This window comes from Branchiostoma belcheri, unplaced genomic scaffold (genome assembly GCF_001625305.1).
Source record: "Branchiostoma belcheri isolate BF01 breed outbred unplaced genomic scaffold, Haploidv18h27 scaffold12, whole genome shotgun sequence".
NCBI lineage: Eukaryota > Metazoa > Chordata > Leptocardii > Amphioxiformes > Branchiostomatidae > Branchiostoma > Branchiostoma belcheri.
Genome location: NW_017802602.1, coordinates 4,234,443 through 4,252,393, shown reverse-complemented (window position 1 = coordinate 4,252,393; position 17,951 = coordinate 4,234,443). Strand labels below are relative to the sequence as shown.

The 17,951-nt window shown below is 41.6% G+C and overlaps 2 protein-coding genes across 2 annotated transcripts in view; both read left to right on the top strand.

The window, feature by feature from the left end:
• Window positions 1–2,173: 2,173 nt before the first annotated feature.
• On the top strand, window positions 2,174–4,693 carry LOC109462705. Its single transcript, XM_019759263.1, has 3 exons — window positions 2,174–2,410; window positions 3,717–3,847; window positions 4,330–4,693. The coding sequence occupies exons 1-3, from the start codon at window positions 2,174–2,176 to the stop codon at window positions 4,691–4,693; spliced, it is 732 nt and encodes a 243-aa protein (XP_019614822.1).
• A 9,247-nt stretch (window positions 4,694–13,940) lies between these two features.
• LOC109462770 (tyrosine-protein phosphatase non-receptor type 23-like) overlaps window positions 13,941–17,951 on the top strand; it is a 31,899-nt gene continuing 27,888 nt past the window's right edge. The window contains exons 1-3 of the mRNA XM_019759362.1: window positions 13,941–14,064; window positions 15,826–15,900; window positions 16,771–16,898. Coding sequence (XP_019614921.1) covers window positions 13,975–14,064; window positions 15,826–15,900; window positions 16,771–16,898 — 293 coding nt within the window. The 5' untranslated portion in view covers window positions 13,941–13,974. The remainder of the gene's footprint in view (window positions 14,065–15,825; window positions 15,901–16,770; window positions 16,899–17,951) is intronic.

Here is a 17,951-nt window from a genome sequence, read left to right as displayed (position 1 = left end):
CCTGCCATACATGCGAATAATCTAGTCTTCAAATTCATTTCTTTACATTATCGTTTGATTTTGGTATTCTACGGCATTGGTATCGTTTTTCAATGTTTTTTTTTCAACTTACGGTATATATTTGCTCATTTTGCAACCGTTTTGTATGATTCAAGTATGGTTGAAAACTTTTTTTTGGAAACGGCCGAAAATTCATGCGCGCGCGAATGTCATTCATATAATCAAATCAACATGGCCTTACTCACACGGACGTGTAGGTGATATGACTGAATAACATGTTACAATATTCACAGGTTGATAATGAATGAATGAATGAAAGACCTTTATTGTACGTTTGTGCTCTAACAAGCTAAGTACAGGTCATGGATAGACAAGGAAATGGATTCAGCAATGATACTTAAACTATACATACTAATGTGATCTACTATTTACATTTTTCGACTTCTTCTCGCTTCTTGACACAGTTATAGATGTACGAGCATATAGAATTAGTGATACATGGTTTGTCAAGTTTCATAACAAATAGGAATTTTTCTGATTCATTTAAATGTGCAAAGCTGGGGAACTTATCTATTATATAAGAATATAGGTAATCTCTCTCATTACTATATAACGTACAATTGACTACGAAATGATACTCATCCTCAATCTTATTTAAATCGCAAAATTGGCAAATCCTTTGCTCTAGAGGAATGCGGTTGTGTCTGCCTTTTTCTATGTGGAGTTTGTGTGAACTTATCCGGAGTTTTGTGAAGGCTGTTCTGTGTCGAATGTTTGTAATTTTCAGGTAATTTTCCTCGTGGTAAGTATTTTTTAATAATCTGTATGTCCGTAATTTGTTGTTGTTCCGCATTTCTGATATAAAAGATTGGAGATACATGTCCTTAAGACGTTGGTTGATGGAAGATATAATTTGGGGCAAATTGAAGGTAGAAGACAAGGACGAATGCCAAACATAGGCAAAACCGCTTTCCTCTAGCGTCTTGATAATTGACACCTGCATTTACACGTCCGTAAAGAATATACATTAACCCTGTCGCCTTAACTCCAGATCCACCCTTGTACCAGAACGAAGTACAAGCTGCGTATTTGTTTATTTGTTTATTTTAATTTTTCACAAACTGAAAGGGAGGGCAAAATAGGTGCATAAACACCTTTACAAGTTGCCCTCCCCCATACAAAAACACATATACAACATCAAAATTTACATAGTCAATGACAACAAGTATAAAAATACACAGAATACGCAATCAATATATAGAAGGTTAGATCGGACTGTACGGTTTGAACCACTCACACTGGAAGGTAGCCTCCATAGCATGCCAAAAACTGGGGATTTTGGGGGTCTTCATGGTCTTTGGGAGCTTTTATGTGCTATTTTCTGATTGCAACATAGACAACATAGCCGGCCTGGTTGAATTACCCCCGTTTTCTGAACTAGGCTAATCAGAAAACAGCTGAAGACCACCAAACCCCAGTTCTATAAGCCTGCTACAGAGGGTAACTAGGTTAATCAGAAAACAGCCGAAGACCACCAAACCCCCAGTTTTATAAGCCTGCTACAGAGGCTAACTAAGGTTAATCAGAAAACAGCCGAAGACCACCAAACCCCCAGTTTTATAAGCCTGCTACGGAGGCTAACTGGATCGGAAGGGACGTTACGGACCCCTACTAGTACTCTTGTCGATAAGTGTGGTAGAATCTTTAACATGCTTAAGGTGTGTCTCTCCTCAAACACGGGACATTTTCCTCTATTTTTAACACATAATGGTGTTAATTAACTGTATGTAGGTCACGGTATTGGGAGGCAAATCCCACCTCATTATCATCAGAACTTAACTGGCATTTATCGTCATAGGCAACGCTGAATACTACTTTTCATACTAGGACACACGTACGGTGGTCAAACCGGTCTCTACACTATAAACCATCGTTGCCATGGACACACTAAATGCTGAGCGCTGATTGGTAGTGGGCACACTAAATGCTGAGCGCTGATTGGTAGTGCCCCGTGCGCCGTACGCAGTGTCCCGCCAATGAGGTTGAATATAAAGATAAACAATTTTTTTGTTTGCTGTGAGAGCGGAAAATTGGACCAAACCTGCAGCAGTGGAGCAAGTGCACGCCATTGCCCTATATTTTACACAGCGCTTCGATCCGAATTTTTTCACAGATGTCTGCTGAGTCCGACGTCGCGCTAACCCTGGGCCTCCTCAGTGTCCCGCATGTGCTGTCCGTGATGTGGCGGGTGGTGTCCCTGCTGTACTGGTACGAGGCGACCCAGCGGGGCCTGTGGGACGGGAGCGGGCGGGACCTGGGGCGGCTCCTCACCGGGCTGTGTCTGAGCGAGCTGGCCGACGGGCCCATAGCGTACTTCCCGTTCAACCGCGCGGCTGTGCTCGTCATCAAGGTAATTTCTTTCAACTCAAGTCCTTGTCAGTTTTGACATGCTATTTTTATCGTCAGATTCTTCAACTAGATTCTCGGGACGCACAGTGTTCTTCCCGCTCAACCACGCGACTGTTTCTAACAGATATAGAAGTCCAGATACTACGTATGTGTTAATGTGCCTAAATTCTCCTCCTAGGAAGTTACCACGTCATCTTATTAATAGTATTCAAATATCATTAACATTTTTAATGTCTTGGGGTGGTGGGACTACGCCGCACAGATCTGTCAAATTTGTGTATTTAAATGTTAATTGTACTTTTTTGTTGTGTGGCGATGTTAATATAAGTTAAAAACTTGAGTGCAGCGTCACACTGTCCTTGTTATGTTTTCATGTTTTGATGAATAAGAAAAAAAAACACGCGACTGTGCTCGCTATAAAGATTCTTTGGTTTTGGTACAGGGCAGTTAATTTTCTTATAGAGATATATAAGACTCGCGTAGATGTTACACTGTCCCTTATCCTAATTAGCTAAAAGTGGCTCCGCGGACTTCCGAGAAGTCGAAGCCCCTAGCTCGTTCCGCTCCATTAATTTTCAGCTTTTTTCGCGATTATAGATTATCCATATAACTTCACCGTATCCACATTTCCAAAAGCATTCTCAATATTTTCCATTGTCGTCAGATTATGTCACATCTTTTTCAGTTTTTCCATAAATTTGCATAAAGGTTATGGTATTATTGTTCATGGCACATCAGCCGTGACGTCGAAGTAGGTTAGGGTGACAGGTGGCGCCGGTGGTGTTCACATCGTCTAGAAAAGCATACAAACGGTTCGGACGAGCTATTTTCCTATGACCTAAGTAGATTCAGTAGTGTAGATTACTTGGTATTCTTTTTAACCCAAGTGTATGTTTGTACATCTCTAGTTATAGACCTTATAAAAGTCGCTGTACTTTTCTTGTGTCAGTTAAGTTGAACCAGGGCTTGCCGTGTTTTGATCAGGATGTTACAGTCAAAACCTGACTTGAATTTACCTGAATTTAAGGCGGATAGCCATTAGTAGCTCCTCTGGTCATCTTCTTCCGTATGTATTCGTCGATACTGCTCTTGAATCTGTTTACTGTCGTCTGATTTACCGTCTCCTGTGGTAACTTGTTCCATTCCGAATAACTCTAATACTGAAGAATATTTTCCTGACACCGTAAGTGGCAATTCCTGTTTGAGATGATGGCCCCTTATGGCATAGGGGTTACTTGCTGATGTGAATATATCCTCCATGCCTTGATTTTACCTTCCTTGCTTTGAGCGTGCTGTTTCCCATACAGGTGCTGAACCAGGGCTTGCTGTTCTCGCTGCTGTTCCAGGTCCACTCCATGCGGGAGAGCCGAGCCGTGCCGATGTCCGGGCGTCACCGCGTGTGTTTCGCGCTGATGGTCGAGAACTGCGCAGCCTTCAGGTCAATTATTCCTTATATTCTTTCTTTAGCTATTAAATATGTAAATTCCCTTGAAAGGTCAAGAGAAATTTTCCTTACATCTTTCGCAATTCGGTTAACCAGGTTTGATTCATCCTACACCTATGCAGTATAAGAGGGGAAGAGGAAGTCGGACATCTTATACATGTATGTACTTGTTCTAGTGGAGCAAAAATGTACAATAAAGGTCTGTTATATCCAAGATCATGCTTTATCCAGATCGTTGCTCAGGCACGATTTTGGATAGTCCACGCAATTCAGAGCCGTGTTCAGGCACGGTTCAGGATACATTCATTAAAAAATTTTTTTTTGCAATTCGACATGGGTAATACAGGGCATGGTGGTGAGGTACTCTAGCTGTAGCTAATTTTAGCCTCACCACCAGACATACAGGTATACAGCGACAAAATACATGACAAAAACAACAGGGAAAAGCAAATTCATTGATTTTTTGATTGACTCAGGCTGAGCTGGAACTACGTGCAGACGGCTGAGCTGGCCATCGGGCTGCTCTCACAGGTCCTCGGGCTGGGTCCGGCCGTCCTGCCGCCGCTTCACCTGGCTCTCCTCGCTGCCTGCGTGCTGGCCACGGCGTGCACCGAGCTCGCCTTCCTGCAGACGTTCCGCTGGACCTTCGCGGCGCACATCCCGACTCTACTGTGGGCAGCTTCACTCTACCAACAGTCCGCTTTAAGCGGCAGAATCCTTTGTGTTCTGGGCGTCTTAAACGCACTGCTGGTGTTCAAAAAGCTGTTAGCGTGTAAAGAAACTGCTCCAAAAAAGCATCAATGTCTGACAGATGTAGATGAACAACTTTTGGAGGTCTAGAGATGATACAGCTCAACGCAGAATGCTAGTAAGATTCCGCGGAGAAAATATCATCTACATGATTGGCTATGGATATGATGCTATGGTTTCACTGTGGCCACACCAATTTAATTTGCGGGTTCTCAGATTTTTTCAGAAAAAATATGAATTGACATGGTGGGTCTCTTCACTCTACCAACAGGCGGTTCTAAGTGTAAGAATCCAGCTGTTTGTTCTGCTGGTATGACTCCAAAGTCCTAAAAAGAGTCTAAAATGTCTGTCTAAGTATCTTACAGATGTGGATCAATAGCCTTTGAAGGTCTAGATGATTCAGTATCGCGGAATATGATAATATACCGGAGAAATTTCTCAGCAATTGTGACACAACAAAACGCACAGTGACTTTCGTAAGGCTAACTACAACTGAGTACTACATACAAATACAATGAAATAAAATGCGTGACTGTTATTGTATAAAGAAATCCACATTTATCTGGCGATTTAACCAGTCAGCATGGCGGATAATTCTGACGTCATGATCACGTGAGTGCTAACTCCCTATATGTGTGTCATATAACTACCTAGATTCGCTCTGCTGATGTCTCACCACCTGGATGAGGTAAATGTTATTAGGCCACACTGACTTGATTTTATGGATGACATCCGCGCACGCATTAATTTTCGCCTGTTCTAAAAAGAATCTCGTCTGTCCTGGCTCTAGGCCTGGGTATTCCATGGTACTTAGCGGCAATACGGAGCCTGTGATAACCCTGGATACCGATGGCACCTTAGCTCCACGACTCAAGAACTCAGTACATACGTACAGTGCCGATTGATAAATTCGGCAAAAACCAGGATGTGCAGGCTTGTCGTGTGCGTCGCTGTGTACTGCTGGAAATTCACAATACCAGCTTTGTATTCCTGTGGTTTAGTAGCATGTTTATTTTTGGCCGGAATTTTTTTATTCGCCCGCGCGCACGTGTTTGGGGGGTCTTCAGAGGATGTCATCCTTAAAGTTAAGTCAGTGTGGCCTTATCGCAAATCCGCACGTTGGTTCGTTGATTAGAAACAGCTGTACGTCGGCTGTTCTTTAAGTATGGGGGCTGATTTTAATTGTGCTCGCAGCTAAAACAAATGGTTGTGTCCGTTGTATTTCCCTGTGGTGTGCATGTTCGTGGCGTGTTCTTTTTACCGTAGCAGTTTTCATATTGAAGTAAATGCATTTTTCGGAAACACCCCTATTTTTATAATACCGTGGAACAGGCCGTAGCTTAAGTACCTGTGTGGTAGGCGAGGTTCTGGAAGCAGATATTAGGTGGTTGTTGTCTATAATCGTTTGCGAGTATATGCTGGAATTGTGACTTCTGGTTTGCACCTACTACGATATATTGTCAAAAAAATAATATGTAGCAAATGAAATTTGTTGTTATAAAAGATGACTTTGTTCTTCTGTTCAGATTATCGTGTTGTTGGGCTCATGTACATGTATTTACAAAATAAAAAAAAAACTTCACGGAAAATTGTCGCCCATGGACACTTGTTTAAATTGTGCTTTTCACTTTCAAAGGCATTCCTGCTTATAAAGTTACTCTGTTACAAGGTGTTAAACGTCTGTGCCAAACACCTGCGGGCGGAGACCAGCTACGGTACAACTTCCGCCATCTTTTCTACAATTTAAGACATGACACCAAGATGTTACACACACTCACACACGCACACACACACACACTCACACACACACACACACACACACACACACACACACACACACACACACACACACACACACACACACACACACACACACACACACACACATTTTTCATGTAGGTAATTACCTGTACATCTTGGGAACCGGTAGTAACTGTCCCTGTGTGATCTGCGCGAAGGGCGCTGACTTCTCCCTTGCCTGTCGGATGTGAAGAAAACGCTAGGCGGCGCTGTTTCACCACACCGTGAGGAGGAGACCGCCGTCTTCTCTCCTGACGGGACTGGGTGTGGGTAGATGCTGTACCACCAGAGAAGGCGAAGACGTTTCTCGTGAAGACGTCTTGCGGTGTGAGAATAGCTTCTTGTGACGCGGTCTGTCCCGGCTGGGACACCGCTCGTCATCTGAGGAACCCTCGGAGTCCGCGTCGCTACACTGGCGCCCGATGGGACTGGGCTCTTCCCCGCTCACCGTGGTTTGTGTTCACGGTAGACTTTGGTACAGCGGACTGTGAAAGGGACATAGGGCAAATGACAACAGAGGCTACCGCACGAACCAAATCCGAACAAAGTGAATGCACACAACCCGATCTATCTTATACTATGTAGTAAGGACAGTCCCTTTCCTTGGTGCTGAACTAGCCTTCACCAGGCCTTCCTACGGGTGTACAAATTATAGAATTCAGCAAAAAGGGAAGCAATTGACAAGGAGATAGACTCAGTTCACAAGAGGATACTATGTATATTTCTCCCCTCAAGTAGACTCTATGATAGCAAAACTCCTCTGGCCAAATATTTTTCCTATTTAGGTAAATTGTACTGTTTTGGGATCCGTGTGGTTAGACACATACAAAACAGCACAATTTAGCCTGATAGGGAGAATGGAATTGACAAAGGAAGTATATGAGCCACCGTAGAGTTCATGTGACCGCGTAGTTAGAGGGAGGGGGCGGGTTGGGCTCTTTTGCCAAACTCTACAATCGGCCACAGGTGGACTACCTCGTGACGGTGCACGTGTGGTGAACTAATGTTTCCAGAAATCATTCACTAACATGGTGACCTTTCAGCCTTATATGATGACATCTCGAGAATACAGCATATGCCTTCCTGTCAGCCTTGTTTTCAAGCCCTTTCTACACGAGTACTTCCTAACAGAAACAAATCACAATATCACAAATACAAACCGTTTCCTGGACAGTACATATACGCTTATCATTTTGTTGTGGACATGAAACATGTAGCGAAGCTACTGTCGTGCTGGTGGGTGACATTGAATATTGTAATGATTCTTCATGCTGGTATGAATGTCACACTCCCCACTTTCGGGCAAGATGACATGTCTGCAAAACTCGTTTAAAGCTGGAAGCATGAAGAGTCCAACATACCTCATTATTGACGGCTCAAAATGACTGTAATAATTTTACCGACAATCGTGTTTTAGAGATTTTTGGAAAAAGCGCTTGATTTTGAATTATGAGTAATTGAGTGCGAAAAATTTGTCAACGAAAACTATACTTAAAGTCGGTAATTGAAAAAATCCCTAAAACACGATTTTTGATCTTATTCCTAGTCGTCGAAAAATATAGAAATTGGGGATTAAGGGTAATATACGAAGCCAGGTTTTTAAACGATGTTTGCCTAAAAACATGACATGACTTGTGCTTAGAAACCTGAAAATGATCGTCTTTCGAAGCAAAATTTAAAAGAAATCAGTAATTTAACATAAGCATTCAACATTCAAAGGATGTAAAGACGATAATTTCATTTTAATTTGACGAAATTTACCCTTAAATACTATTTGTTTACTTTCAAATGTTTAACGGGTAGTCCAAAACTGGCCAAAATAGCGTCTTGTAACCCGATACTTTTTAGAACGCGCCTAACAATGGGAAAGAATGCCGTAGTGACAGACCGCCGTGTTCGTAGCCTCCACCGTTCTCACAGCAGACATTTATGCCGAGCTTGAACACAATTAACACGTACTACGTCTTCTTCACGCATCGGCCGTCTTACTCCAGTAGGGATCATTTCATTGGCTGCGCTCATGGCGAGGAGAAGTTCTTCCTCTTCGATCTTCGGCCTGACTCGTGACGTCACTGATGACGAAATGGTGTACTTCGTAAACTTCGTGCGATCTGGGTACGTGTTTCCAGAAGTCTGTTCTTCATCATTCTGAGCTTTACTTTACGGGCGGGGATCCACTTCAATTTTATATTCACAAAACTTTACAATATGTTCGACATTATACGTCTATCTCTTGTACAAAAAGATTTTCGTAATTAAATGCGTCTTCATCCATCTTGTATTTCCTCTGTATCGCTGTTCCTGTGCGCCTTTTTAAAGTATTTTATATTTGTTTATACTTGTTCTTGAGGAAGGGCTTCTAAAGGCGTAGTTGCTTTTGCCCAATCCTCATTAAACAAAAATGATTTTTTTTTCTACTTTTCTTGACAACGTACATATGGTTTACATCTTATTTTGAGCTACTGGGAAGAACCCCTCCCCCCCTCCTTCAAAATCCTATCTACGGGCATGGAACAGACTCCAGTAATGTTTGCTCTGTCTGAAAAGCGCACACATTCATAGCGTGACCTTTGCACGTCCGGTTGCCGAACGAAGAAAGATCCATATATCTGACATTATAAAGGTTTAATGAACTAGCATGCCATATACTTTTATGTGAAGTGACTCCAAACACTTATATCTCGCTACTAGTATATATTTGTTGGATGTATATAGACTAAACCAATTTCATCTTTCATGTAGAGGCTTGTTGGATGTTACGTTCTCAAAATGCATGAACCATCTAGTTACGATTTCTTCTATAAGTATAGGTTTTATGTCCTGTGATTGTGAACCTATGACAACATGTTTCAACGTAGCGGGCTCTCGCTAAAGATTGCCATTACTAAGCGTGTAGCTAGAATGTGGATGTAGTGGATGTAGATTTTTCCTTATACATATTGTATGTAAGTGCCATTAAGGAATGACAATAATATAGGCACCATTTTCTGCAAACTTTCATCTAGATGATAACTAGAAAAATCAGACGAGTCTCGTCATTTCTCACACATACATCTAGCCATAGAACCCGGGATCGCACGGATGCGGGATCAAACTCGAACCAATGATGTGTTTGGAGAAGGAGCGCCCTCTGGCAGCTTGAAGGTGAACGACTGCAGCAGGGTCGAGAAGAACAGGAAAAGCTCCAGCCTGGCCAGCTGCTGCGCAAGACACACACGTTGACCTGGAAATAAAGAATGCAGAGTTGTAATACTTAAATTTTGTAATAATTACTGTGGTTGTAATAATGATATCTCTGATATCTGATCATGACTAGCCTGGTATCCAGTCTTACGTGATTTCGGGTATTAGGGCCGTTGTTCGGGCAGGTTGTGTCTTCGGGGGCTCTATTATATAAGCTTCCCCCGCCCAATGCAACAGGCCGTCCCGGTGGGGGTGTTACGCTAATCAGAGACAGTATGCTTGGGGATTTGGTTTCCCCCAAATGGAGGGCTAATCAATCTCTCGTAAAATACACACCTGGAAACCTATGTGACACGGGCGGGACAGAGCTCTTTCGGCCCCGACCACGAATCAGACTGGATACCAGGCTAATGGCCGCTAATATCTAATAGTTACCTCCTTCAAAAGGCAGAAAATACTGAGACTTGTTGGTGACGTTCCTTTCCGCGTGGAGAAATGTGTCCACGAGTGCGTCTTTGACCACCACATCTTCCATCCCCATCCTGACGGTGAAGACGTCCCCGTACTGCCGCCTCCACGCCGTCAGCTTGAGGTGAGGCGCTCGGCCCAAGGCGAGGAGATGCCCGAGAACATTCACACGTCCTGCCGGGTATCGGTCTGGTTTCTGCAGCACTTCAAATAAAAGAAACATGCTAGAATGAGGACCACAAATAAGACTACAAAAGGCTCCACGGCCTGCCCAGAGAAGATCTCCCGGATGAAATCAGCTATCAGGCTGACGACAGAAAGCATATTTTCAAGTGACGCAGTCAAGAATATCTACGCGCATCCGTTCTGCGCAGCACAGATTTAAACTTGTCTCGACCTTCCGGTTCAAAGTTTCATTGTTCAAACCATAGACCTCCATGTTCAAAGTTCTCAACTCAACAGTCAATAGTTTATAGTACATCGCTGTTTCACTGAACGGAAGACCAGTGCAATTACGGTTTTATGGGTAGAGATGCAATCCAGAGGGTTTGTCCATTCTGCCCAGAACTAGTTGAGAATGGGTATCACTTTTTGATGGAATGTCCTAAGTATGTTGATGTACGCAATTCATTAAATACGAAACTATCGTCATATGTACCAGAATTTACATCGATGGATTTAAGTAGCAAATTTAAGATAATAATGACCTGTGATAACCCATGTATGGTAGATATAGGAATGTATATCAAACAATGTCTAGACATAAGAAATTCCTCCAATATTGTAAAAGTTCATTCACATCCTATATCAGCCACAAACTCCTGTATTAGTTAGTTTAGTCCATAGTTAAGTTTATAGATACGTTTTGCCATACTTTGTACCATGTACAACTGTTGTGCAATAAAGTTATTATTATTATATAGGGCGATAGACTAAATAGACTATAATTTTTGCCTGCGGCCATGGCCCGTAGAGGTCGTTAGAAATTTCACACTCAGCAAACAGACATGTACACTCAGCAAACAAGATTTAAATGATTTCACAAACGAAAAAAAAATCCTTATTGTATATGACAAATAAAAACAAATAGATTTTAAATCGTGGACTGACACTGACAAAAGTTTTTGAGTGACATGTACATGTGTAGTCCTATCATAGTCTTTTAATTGTGGTAAATCAACTGTTTCCATACATTATAAAACTGTCGAGCAAAGGCATTTTCTCTTTCATATTGTTAAAGCGACTTCAGCCAAAGCTAACGCAAGGTCGCACAGAGCTCAAACGGGGTCAAACTCGAACCAATGACGCCGTTATCTGTACATGCTGGAGTAGGGGCGCCCTCTGGCGTGTTGAATGTGAAGGACTGCAGCAGGGTGGAGAAGAACAGGAAAAGTTCCAGCCTGGCCAGCTGCTCCCCAGGACAAGCGGCATGTCGGCCTGGAAATTTCACATTAAAGCTACAGTATGTAATTTTAGTGCAATACAAAACGTACATTGTAAATGTTTTTTCTTTACAAATTAAGTTCAGTGACCTATACTTGATTGTAAATACATGTTTTTCAGGAAGTTGAGGTGCCAAAATATGACGCCTTAAGTGTGTTTAAAGGTTTGAAACACGGATGTCAGCCATGTTTGGTTGCGTTTGTGGTGGCACCAGAAACTGTGTGCGCCTCGTGTGGGCTGTTTTAGCACCAACTAGAAATGTCAAAAATGTGTTGCACAATAATTGCACAAATATGTTGAAAACTAAATGGCAATTACAAAGATATTTCTTTAAATAAGATATGTCAATTTTTGTGCAAAATGTTACATAATGCCCCTTTAACAATTTCACAGATGATAAGTGTTGACTTGTTCTGTCAATAAAGAACGACAAAAAGTAAGACAAGCCAAACGACACAACACAAACGTACAAACACTCACAAACACACACCGTAAACATAACAGTTCGGTAAATATTTCCTTTTAGCTGAAAAGGATTGTCACCTATAAATATCAGTCATATGGCCACATTTGATACTAATTATGATATGGGGACCACTTTTGCAACGTCACAAAATGAATTTTGACCTCATGAAGGGTAGAGATACCTGTTTCCCCTTAGGCCATGTTGATTTGATTATATGGATGACATCCGCGCGCGCATGAATTTTCGGTCGTTTCCAAAAAAAAAAAGTTTTCAACCATACTGTAAATCGTGCAAAACAGTTGCTAAATGAGCAACAATATACCATAAGTTGCAAGGAAAACATTTAGAAACGATACAATGTCGTAGAATGCCAAAATCAAAGGAAAAAAGACAAAAATGTAAAGAAATGAATTCGAAGAGTAGATTATTCGCCATAACATATTCTGTGCCATTTGTTCAACCTTCATGACCACGTAGATTTCATAGTGAAAGCAACTTTTTTTTTTCAAAACTTTTTTTTATTCGCACGCGCGCATCAGTTTTGGGGTTCCCAGAGGATGTCATCCATATAATCAAATCAACATGGCCTTAGGGATGTCATATTCCCGCACTTTGTCCGTCTCTGTGGTGGTGTGGGGAAGCGAAAATGGTACTACGGTCCGGATCCTCATAACCTCCAGCAGACAGGCGTTCACGTAGGAAAGCTGGGAACGGTACGGTGGGACAGGGCGGGCAGACCCTCACCAACAACGGCATCAAGCTAGCGCTCCTGCTGCACCTGTTATTGCTACATAATGTATTGATGTATTTATTTATTTCACCTTAAACTGTACGTCACAGATACACCATCACAAAACTAAGAATCACTCGTCACAAATTGCGAATCGAATCAGGAAGCTCCAAACTTACATCATGTCACTTCTTTCCGAGCACATGATCGTAGTCTTTACCACTAACCACGCTGGCTATATCATAGGAGAATAATTGCCAGGGGAGTTTGGCCGCCTTGCAGGTTTGACTGGCCGCGCAGTTAGGAGGGAAAGAAAGTACCTCCCGCGGCCGGACTCCCTTGGCCAATTTTTAATACTCTTTTTTGCCGAACTCTACGATCCGTATTCCCGTAGAAAGGCCTGGTGGAGGCTAACATAATCGCACAAGAGCTAATTTCATCACAACTGATTGGACCCTGAAAAGGAGACGTGCAAAAGTAGAGGAAAATTAAAATTCTACTGTTGACAGGATGATCCTGTCAATAACAAAATGTCCTACTATTGGCATTATCGTCCGGATATATATAATAGAGTCTTTCCTGTCCATAGCCTTAAGCTTCTGACAAGCACTGTTATTGACAGGACGGTCAAAACACACTGAAAAACAAACTATTTAACGTCACCAGGATCATGCCTTCCTGTCCTATGCAAATGAGTTTAGACCCCTGTTTTCGCATTGCATCCTGGGGATGGGAAACTGGTACTAGTATTAGTAGTAAGGCCATGTTGATTTGATTATATGGATGACATCTTCCGGGAGCCCCAAAACTGATGCGAGCGTGCGAATAAAAAAAAGTTTTGCAAAAAAAAAAGTTCTTTTCATTATGAAATCTACGTGGTCATGAGGGTTGAGCAAATGGCACAGAATATGGTTTGGCGAATTATCTAGTCTTCAAGTTCATTTCTTTACAATTTCGTCTTTTTTCGTTTGATTTTGGCATTCTACGACATTGGTATAGTTTTTATCTAATTTTTTTTTTGTAACTTATGGTATATTTTTGCTCATTTTGCAACTGTTTTGTACGATTTACAGTATGGTTGAATTTTTTTTTTTTTGGAAACGGCCGAAAATTCATGCGCGCGCGGATGTCATCCATATACTAGTAATCAAATCAACATGACCTAATAGCCGTAGACATGTCGTAATCCTTCACTGCCGCAATACGGCGACGTGTCGTAATCCGCCATATTTACAGCAAATCGTTGTTCCAGATGACCATGACGTCATCACAATAGCCAAGATGGAGGCAGTTCCGCGGATGCCGATGTTGTGCCTGGAGTTGAAATTTTCTCCTACAGAAGAGGACGAATTCGGCCCTGTCATAAGAAAGGTAAGACTTTATCCTGAAAACTTCGTTCCTCAGGAGTGTTGTTCCCGAGAGGCACAGGACAGGCGAAGGAGCGTTCATACCATATACTTCTCATCCCGGAAGTTCGTAGTTGTTCAAAATTTTCTGAAATGTATGAAACCTAACCCTGTATAATATGCATGTCATGTGGAGTAGTGTACTATGTACAGGGTTCAAACTAATGCCTAAACGTGTAGTAAAGTCAGTGTAGTCCACACAGGACGGACAGGGCTCGAAATTTGTTTTTGGGAAAGGTGCACTGACTGGTGCATCCAACCTAAAAAATTGGGTGCACAAAAAATATTTTAGGTTCACCATGTAAGATAAGATAAGTAGAATGTCAGCAAAAACTATAGTTATGTTTCATAATTTTCAAGAAAAGCACTATAACATCAACAATGATTATATTATTTTTCTGACACTCAGATGTTAAGAATATGCTGTAACTACTACACATTTAACATCTTTACATACCTACGAAACCTACAAAAATATTTGGGTGCATTGGTGCACCCACAGAAAAAAAATGGGTGCACAGCTCCAAATATGGGTGCACTAAAGTGCACATGCACCCAATATTTCCAGCCCTGTTGGACGTTGATCAGTCTACTAGTAGTACGTATCGACATGAACAAATCATATCAAAGTACATCTGAAGAGAACCCAGAAAGCCTTTATTGACTGAATGTACATGTAACATTACATGTGGTAGAAATCTTGCACTATTGATAGGATCTTCCTGTCATATTGGTAAGGTATGAGCATCTCTGAAGGATCCTGAAACATGGTCAGAAAATGGTGACATACAAATGACTCAAATTCACATCCATTTTGATACTTATTTTTCATCATTGATTATTTGTATGCAAATGTCTTCAGACAATCACTTTAGACACACATTTTGCATACTCTAATTAGCGTACACCTTAATGAAGTTAAACATATCAGAGGATGCAATTTCGTATTAGTTATGCAAATTAGGCCCTTTTTTCTTAGGTTAAATTACTTTTGACTATAAACTTTTCACTGGCGTTTGCTTGTTTGTGCGTGAGTGTGTGTGTGTGCGTGAGTGTGTGTGACAGTGTGTGTGTGTGTGTGTAAGTGTGTGTGCGTGCGTGCGTGCATGCATGAGTGTGTGCACTGTGTGTGTGTGAGTGTGTTCGTGTGTGTGTGTGTTCGTGTGTGTGTGTTCGTGTGTGTATGTGTGTGTGTGTGTGCGTGCATGCATGAGTGTGTGCCTGTGTGTGTGACTGTGTGTGTGAGTGTGTGTGAGAGAGAGAGAGTGTGTGTGTGTGTGTGTTTGTTTGAGTGTGTGTGAGTGAGTGAGTGAGTGAGTGTATGTGTGTGTGTGTGTGTGTGTGAGAGAGAGAGAGAGAATGTGTGAGTGTAATTTGCCTAATAAATGAGAAAATGTTGTTTATATATATATTATAATTCCATACTTGTGGCATTTGGAAGTTATGTAAAGTTCACCATCATTAAAATTAATATAACTTAGTCAATTACATAGTTTATGAGGAAGTGCTTTCATAGCCTTCTTTATATATCCGTAGGAGTGAACATCATTTGGTGAAGGTATGAGATTGTGTAACTCTAGTTTATGAGTCATGGAATCATACAAATGAGTACTAGTACAGCCGCTGAATACTCCTCGTCAAGTGTTATCATTAATATTGAAACTACACATGTGTAAGTTTGATTCCTATTACTATTAGTCAATGGTTCTTCTTGTGTTGATTACAGTATGTGAGTACGTTTTACAGTGAAGATCCCAGGGGGTATGATGAAGAGATAAGGAAACTGCGACAGTTACAACAGGCAAGTGTCATCTTCTCTTACATGACAAATGTACAAACTAACATAATAAACTTGATTTGACAATTTTTGTCAGAACGTTAGACTGGTATCTATGACATAAGACTGGGTAAGTCTGGCCACCTGTCTTTCTTTAGTAAACTGTCATTTTAGTAGAAACATGATTGAATGTGATTTAATCTCACAATGACAGTTAAAAAGACACTTTGGCAATTTTTGGGACAATAGAAAAATAACCAACATCAGAATGTCAGCCCTTCTTTTGTTTATCAGTTCCCCCAAATCTCCAGTCTACTCTGCAATTATTATAGTGCGCAAAAGTCAGCAGGCCAAGACAAGAGGTTGGCACCGAGCAGTACAATAGATATACACACTAGTCAGAGTGACCTGTACTTGTGTTTCACACTCCAAAATATGATATAGTACTACTGTACAATAATCAGGTCCAGGTTTAGGTCCGGACCTGGACCTGATCCTCTGAACCTGATCCGGACCTGGACCTGAATTTTTTATACATGTACCTGGGGTGCCAGAGTATACAGTGCAATTTTATGAAATTTTACTAGTATACAGTGCAATTTTATGGAATACAGTGCAATCATGATAAAGTAAACAGTGCAATTTTACGGAATACAGTGCAATCGTATTAGTATACATTGCAAGTTTACTAGACTGAGTATACAGTGCAATTTTACTAGTAATTGTACTGTATTCCGTAAAATTACACTGTATTCTGTAAAATTGCACTGTTACTGTATACTCTGGCACCATGTGTACCCACCCCATGTATACACATGTTAGTGTGTGCAGGTGCAGGTTAGATTGCAGGTCTGTAGATTAAAACTTGATGTTTTCAACTGTTGTAACTTCCAGTGTGCAGTCCGAGTGAGCCAGGACTTTGAGGGTTGCAGTGTCCTGAGGAAGTACTATGGACAACTGCAGTATCTGCAGAGCAGGTTTCCTATGGGGGAGGGGGGCGATGCAGCCGTGCCCTTTACATGGTAGGAAACCTTTCCTCTGTCTGATGCCTCTACAGTTGAATCCTTGCATAGCCAGAAGTATGTATATCAAAGTGCTGTATTCATTGTAAGAATTAAACCTTGATATTCTGTTGCATCAGTGCATGATACTGTGTGGTGTACCAGTTCACTGGACTTGGATGCGGACTTGTAAGAATGTTTAGGTTCAAGTCCAAAAAAACCTAAAAGTCTGGTCTTATTTAATACCATAAAACACCATTTCATACTTATACTTTATTCATAAAAATCAACATAGCAGTAGTACATGGTACAACTGAATTGTGTTGACAAAAAGTAAAACACGAGTCAACTTAGCAAAAGTACATTAGAGACATCACAACACTTACATTAAACACAGAGGCACTAAGCCTTCATTTGGCTGTTGTATAGACGGATTGAGTAATGTAAGAATGAATTATACAGTCTGTTTGTTCTAGCCCTGGGTACCCTGATCCCCCCCGAGTTCCTGAGAGACATTCCCGTTCCTGCTGGCCTCACGTCCGGTACCAAGTCATGCAGTGGATGCTCCGGGTTTAGCATGTTTTTGAGCAGTTTAACTGTTGCCAGTTCACGACGTTCCCTGAGAGTGGGAAGGACAGGGACACTCCTCCTCCCACCAAGAGAGATTATCCTTAGGGCCCTCCTCTGTACTTTCTCGATCGCTTGGTCCTGTTGTTTACTACAACCAACAAGTAGCACATGGCCATACTCAAGTACCGGCCTAACCAGGGCTAAGTAAACCTGTATTTCAAATACCCCTTTTCTTTCCAAACCACCTAGAACCATCTGTAGATTGCAAAATCTGTGCTGCAAAATGAAGAAAACATTGCCATCGGGCATCATCAAGTACCAGCCTCCATGTTATGTGGCCAAAGTTTCACCCAGACAACATTGCAAGGTTGCCAACATGCAATATTATTTTGTATTATGCCATGGGTTTAGGTCTGGACTTACAAGTCCGGAACTGAACCTACATTGTAAACCTCTGGGCTTGAATCCGGACCTGATCCTAAATGTGGGTTTACATGTAGGTAC